The sequence below is a fragment of the Myotis brandtii genome, unplaced genomic scaffold (assembly GCF_000412655.1).
Source record: "Myotis brandtii unplaced genomic scaffold, ASM41265v1 scaffold1890, whole genome shotgun sequence".
NCBI classification, from domain to species: Eukaryota; Metazoa; Chordata; class Mammalia; order Chiroptera; family Vespertilionidae; genus Myotis; species Myotis brandtii.
Genome location: NW_005357038.1, coordinates 13,971 through 21,025, shown reverse-complemented (window position 1 = coordinate 21,025; position 7,055 = coordinate 13,971). Strand labels below are relative to the sequence as shown.

Sequence of the window (7,055 nt, the reverse complement as noted above, 5' to 3'; positions counted from 1 at the left end):
ACAAATGTATGATTTTCCCCTTTTCTATGCTGATTACTTCTTACTAATCTGTTTCTTCTGTGGACAAAAGGGGCCACATATTGACCTGACAAGCTCAGGGGAGGCCTGCATGGCGGTCTTGTAAACTCAGAGACCTATAGTAACCACAAAGGAGGGCCTGAAAGTAAACTTTAACTAAAAGCAGTTGTGGTGGGTAGTTACATCCTAGGTCAGTATCTTCACTAACAAGGTCAACCTTTACCTTAACTGAGCCTATCTGTCTTTTTGCATCTATAATAGCTTATCCTTGAAATGTCTGGGTAACTTGTAACTTCTTTTTTCCAGACCCCTTGGGGCACAACCTAATGTGCCTGGGCTCCAGGACAGATACCACAAATTCGTTCATTGTTATCCTGTTCATTTGCTGGAGGCTAATTCCAGCATGTCACAGATGCAAGAAGTTTCATCAAAAGGTTGATGGAACTTGAGGCTTCAGCAGGACTGAAGATTCATTGTTCCTGCACCCACCAAAGTATGTGTCTATCATTTTACTTTTTATCCAATCCCAGAGGTTTCCCTGCTTTGCTTTCTCCCACCTCTCTAGTCTATCACCAATGGATTTCATGTAACCCACCTGTTCCTCCTTTGGTTGCAATGTATAAAAAAGATAAAACCTTCCATTTTCTGGAGCATTATCTCACTTCATTGACATTCTGCTTCCCAGCAATTGTCGACAGTTTGGCTCAAATAAACTCACAAAAAATTGTTTACAGGTTTGAATGTTTTTTTAAGTTAACACTTCTTAGTAGAGTACAATTCATCTTAAAATTTATCACCAACTATAGTCATTATGCCATTTAATTCAATTTCACATCATCTGGGATGTATATTTTAAATTCAACCTGCGAGTTCCATTTTTTAAATGTATTCTTTTGTATTTGGTATTACCTTACTATCCAAACTAGAATATAAACTTCTCTGTGGAAAGACTGTATTTCTTCAAAATTTTCTTAACTACAGAGAGCCTAGCAGTGAGCCCGTTGCTTTCAGTAAACCCAGTGTTTGTTGGTTAAATTTACTACAAAATGTAAATATATAACAAGACAATTCTCCCTACAAGTATTTAAATGTAAATTATAATATTACTATTATTAACACAGTATTTTATAGTGTGCAATCTCTTCTCCCTAACATCTCTCAAACATCATCCCAATACACCAAGGTTGTGGGTTAGATCCCCATCAGGGCACATACAAGAATCAACAAATGAAAGCATAAAAAAGTGGAAAAACAAATCCATTTTTCTCTCTCTCTCTCTCTCTCTCTCTCTCTCTCTCTCTCTCTCTCTCTTTGTCTCTCTCTCAAGATCATTATATGAAAAGAAATTTTAGTTATCTGGTAAAGTATTAAATAGATCCATGTGCTTTCATAAGAGTTCTCTATTTCAACATTCACAATTATTTTAAATCGAAGAATTAATGTTGAATTATAATAATTAAGTTTAATGTTTCATTGATACTCAATTTAATTGTAGGTAAAGAAAAAATACACACTAAGGAAAACTCAGAACATTTATAATTCCTTATTACATGCTTCCTGTTTTTCAATTTATAATACAGGTTATCAATGCAGACTATCTAGTAAATGATTTTAATTTTTGAAATTTCAAAGTGCTTATCAAACACCTGGCAACTAATCTAAGTAGAGTTTACTCATTTTTTATTATTGAAGTTTTATAATTAACATTTGCATAAGAAGCACAAATTAATGTGTATATTAAAATAGCCTCTCTGGTTAGTAGATTTTTTTAGAATTCTTCTACACTGATTTTACTCTCCATTTAAATCCCAGATGAACTTCAAAGGCAAATCTTTCATATTCCTTTGGAATATTTTGTCAAATCTTTCATTTTGCTCCACTGTCAAGTGATGTTTCCAGTCTCCAACGGTACCTAGAAATAAGCACATGATCAGCACCTGGGTGAGTAAGTGGCACTATCAGGGCAAGAGTTTCTTCCCACCCACTTTCATCTCCTCTTCAAGCCACGCTAAATATCTGGTAGTTCTCCATGGGTTTGATACTTCATGTTTCCTTATATAGAAATGAACTAAGAAACAAACTAAAAAACACTTCTAAAGTTCACTTTCCTTAGCTATTATGCTTTCACCAACCCCTACCATTAAATTATAACCTTTATTGAGATGGTATAACAAAAGTAAAATAGATGACTAGGTTATAATTTTTTCATATATTTTACTAAATACCAGGCACCAAAGAAATACAAGTACCATATCATTTCACTCATATGTGAAATTTAATGAACAAACTGAATGAACAAGCAAAATAGATAGATTCATAGATAAGAGAGCAGACAGATAACTCTGCTATGGGGTAACTATTGGGAGTGTGGGGAAAAAATAAAAAGAAGAACTCATGGACATGGACAACAGTGTGGTGATTGAGCGAGGGAGAGAGGTGGGTAGAGGTGGAAGATGGGATGGGGGGATAAATGGGGATGGGGAAACAATACAATAAAGAGAAAATCCTATATAATAAAAGGGTAATATGCAAATTGACCCTAAGAGTGGAATGACCGGGAACGACTGGACACTATGATGCGCACTGACCACCAGGGGGAAGATTCTCAACGCAGGAGCTGGCCCCTGATGGTCAGTGCGCTTCCGTGACAGCACAGGGGGATGTCTGACTGCCAGGTTAGGCCTGATACCCCGGGAACGTCCCTAAGCCAGCAGGTGGAGATCCCCAGAGGACTCCTGGACTGGGAGAAGGCGTAGGCTGGGCTGAGGGATTACCCTGTCCAAGAGCACAATTTTTGTGCACTGGGCCTCTAGTATATATATAAAAATAACAATAAAAATAAATGCCGGGCACCATACTTGGCAAACTATATCTCTCATGTAATGTAATTTTTAACACAACTCCACAATATCGCATTTCTTCATTTTAAAATTGAAAAACCTGAAGGGATTAAGAAGTACAAACTGGTAATTACAAAATAGTCATGGAATGTAAAATACAGAAAGAGAATATGGTCAATAATATTGGAATAACTATGAATGGTGCCAGGTGGGTACAATAATTTTTGGAGGGATCACCTCATAAAGTATATAAATGTCTAACCACTATGCTGCATACCTGAAACTAATATAAAATAATCTTGAATCACAACTATAATTTTAAAAGTAAAAATACATAAATAAAAAGCTAAAGATAAAATAAATAAAATTGAAAAGAAAGCCCAGCCAGCAGTGCTTAGTGGTTGAGTGTAGACCTATGAACCAGGAGGTCACAGTTTTATTCCTGGTCAGGGCACATGCCCGGTTGCGGGCTCAATCCCCAGTGTGGGGCGTGCAGGAGGAACCAACCAATGATCCTCTCTCATCAGTGATGTTTCTATCTCTCCCTCCATCTCCCTTCCTCTCTGAAATCAATAAAAACATACTTTAAAATTTAAAAAAAAATGAAACCCAAAGATTTTCAAGTAATGAAATCAAGGTCACAGAGGGTATTCAGAGCTGTCATTGCTTCAGTTTTACTTGATGGAACTTAGAAACTGTCATTAAGCCAATTTTTAAGTAAAGATTATTTGGCATCTCCAACTATCAAATTTTCTTTCTTAAACACTCGAGGCCCAGTGCATGAAAATTTGTGCAATTGGCAGGGGTGGGGGGTTCCTCAGCATGGCCTGTGTCCTCTTGCAGTCCAGTACTCTTCGGGGGATGTTCACCTGCCAGCAAGAACACTACAGGAAAAGAAAACTAAAAACCAATATCACTTATGAAAGATAAGATAAAAAAATCCTCAAGAAATCACTAGCAAAACAATTTAAGTACCGGTTTAAAATAACTGTACACTATGAACAAGTGGCATTTAATCCTTGGATTGAGCCTAAGCTGGCAGTCAGACATCCCTCTGGTGGTCCGGGAGCCCTTGAGGGATGTCCAACTGATGGCAGTGGGCCTACGCCATCAGTCGGACATCCTTAGTGCTGCCGAGGAGGTGGGAGAGGCTTGGCTTGTGGCTGAGCAGAGCTCCCCCTGTGGGAGCACACTGACCACCAGGGGGCAGCTCCTGCATTGAGCGTTTGTCCCCTGGTGGTTATTGCGTGTCATAGGGACCTGTCGTTCTGCTGTTAGAGTCAATTTGCATATTACCCTTTTATTTTATAGGATTACCATTGGCATTTGGAACAGTTGGCAAGATATTTATGGGCATGAGAATTACTTTTTATTTGATCTAGTTAAGCAATGAGACTTAAAAGCTGATAAATGGGACAAAAAAGAAACACTTTTTTAAAAAAAATAGCAATATCAAGAACAATTTCAAGAAGATCTTCATTACCTAAGAATAAATATCCCTCATTAAAATGCTAAGTTATGGATAAATTAGTAAATAAAATATGAATAAAAGAAGCACAAATTATGTTCTAGAAAAATGTACATTAAAAGATCAAAAAAATTTTAAATTGAAATTAAGAAGTATCAGGGGAAAAATAATTGCCCCAGCTGCTATCTAGGTAAAGAGGCAAAGAGGAAGGAACATAAAATACTCAGGAATAAATGTGACAGGAGATGTAGAAGACCTATACAGTGAAAACTGCAAAATACTAAGAAAAACTGAATAAAACCTAAATAAATGAGCAATGTACCAGGCTCATGTATCAGAAGACTCAATATCTTAAGGTGTCAATTTTCCCCAAATTCATCTGCAGATTCACCATAATCCCAATAAAAGTTCCAGGAAACGTTTATGTAGAAATTTGTAAGCTTAGTCTAAAATTCATATGGAAATGCAAAGAACCTATTATAGCTAAAACACCCTTTTTTAAAAAAATATATTTTGATTTTTTTACAGAGAGGGATAGTTAGAAACATCGATGAGAAACATCGATCAGCTGCCTCCCTCACACCCCCCACTGGGGATGTGCCCACAACCAAGGTACATGCCCTTGACTGGAATCGAACCTGGGACCTTTCAGTCCGCAGGCCGACACTTTATCCACTAAGCCTAACCGGTCAGGGCTAAAACACCTTTTAAAAAGAATAAAGTTGAAGGACTTAAATTATCTGACTTCAAGACTTATTACAAAGCTAGAGTTTAAGTCAAGGCAATGAGAACTGGCCTCAAGATACACAAACAGATCACTGAAACAGAATGTAGGATCCAGAAATAGACCTATTATAGACAATTAACTCTTGGGGGAAAAAATGTTACTGAAATAAAATTTACATAACATAAAACCCACCATTTTAAGCATTTACAATTCAATGGATTTTAGTATATATACAGTATTGTGCAACCATCAACCCTAATTATGATATATTTTCATCAACCCAGAAATAAATCTTATTCCTTCCAATTTCCCCACCTCAATCCATGTCAACCACTAATCTACTTTCTGTCTCTATGGATTTGCCTAATTTGGAAATTTAATATAAATAAAATCATACTCAATGAAACCAAAAGTTGGTTGTTTAAAAAGAAGAACAGAAGTGACAAACCTTTAGCTTGATTAATGAAGAAAAATAGAAAAAAGACTTAAATTACTTAAGTCAGGAATAAAAGGAATATTCTAATGACCTTACAGAAATAAAAGAATTAGTAAGAAAATACTATTTACAAATGAATGCTGACATATTAGATAACCTAAATGAAACAGACAAATTCCTAGAAACTACCAAAAGTTACTCAAGAAATACAGAATCTGAATACCCAGAAGGTATTCAAATAAAAAGATTAAGTCAGTAATCAAAAAACTTACCCCAAAGAATAGCCCAGGACCAGATGGCTTCACCGGTTAATTCTACCAAATATTTAAAGAAGAATTAACACCAATCCTCAAACTCTTCAAAAAAATGAAAGAGGAGGATATACTTCCAAACTCATTCTATAAGGCCAGCGTTACCCTGATACCAAAGCCAAATGACAACACTACAGGAAAAGAAAACTAAAAACCAATATCATTTATGAAAGATAAGATACAAAAATCCTCAACAAATCACTAGCAAAACAAATTCAGTAATGTATTAAGAGAACTATACACTATGAACAAGTGAGATTTACTCCTGGAATGGAAAGATGAACAGCCCTAGTTGGTTTGGTTCAGTGGATAGAGCCTCTGTCTACAGACTGAAGGGTCCAGGGTTTGATTTCAGTCAAGGGCATGTACTATGATTATAGGCTCCTCCCCAAGCTGGGCCCTGGTCAGGGCACATGCAGTAGGCAACCAATCAATGTGTTTCTCTCACATCAATATTTCTCTCTGTATTTCCCTTTCTCTGTCTTTTACTCTCCCTAAAAATCAATGGGAAAATATCTTCTGGTGAGGATTAACAACTACAACAACAACAAAAGATCAGGAACAAGGCAAGGATGCCAATTCTCACCATTTATATTCAGCCTAAACGGGAAGTCCTAGCCAGAGTAAATAGACAAGAAAAAGGCATCCAAATTTAAAGAAAGACGAAAATTATGTGTTCACATACAATATGATTATATACATAGAAAACACTAAAGATCTACAAAAAAAAAACAACCGAAAAATACCACTATTAGAAATATTAAACAAGCTCAGCAAACTTGTAGATACAAAACCAATAAGAAGTATCAGGGGAAAAATATATTCATTCTTAATTCCTGGCATGTCATAGAAGCATGATAAAAATTAATTGCATGTTGTTATTGAATACTTGAATTCATAGCATGTTGGTTTCATGAAGTATTAATCTACTTTTTACATTGAAGAAATATGATACAGGAGGAAATAACTGTAACTCAAACTCCCTCCCCCACAACAAAATGCATGTTGGTTTACTTCTGGAATGTTCTAGGAGAAATAAAGGAGAACAATAATTGGAGCTGTCCTGGTCACACATATACATTATCTTCAGGTAAGATTTACTAACCAATTTTAAAAAGTAGGGACACGTAGATTAAAAGGAAGGAATGCAATATTGATTAATTAGGTTCAAGTGTTAGACTATGTACTAAAAAATTGTGTAGTTTCCTGGGATACTTTTCAGGGCCATTGGCAGTTAAGATCTTTGATTCTCTCC

The 7,055-nt window shown here is 36.0% G+C and overlaps 1 protein-coding gene across 1 annotated transcript in view; it reads right to left on the bottom strand.

The window, feature by feature from the left end:
- Positions 1-1,454: 1,454 nt before the first annotated feature.
- Positions 1,455-7,055, bottom strand: part of LOC102250614 (amine sulfotransferase-like) — a 14,910-nt gene continuing 9,309 nt past the window's right edge. The window contains exon 4 of the mRNA XM_014538291.1: positions 1,455-1,930. Within this exon, the coding sequence (XP_014393777.1) occupies positions 1,901-1,930 (30 nt within the window). The 3' untranslated portion in view covers positions 1,455-1,900. The remainder of the gene's footprint in view (positions 1,931-7,055) is intronic.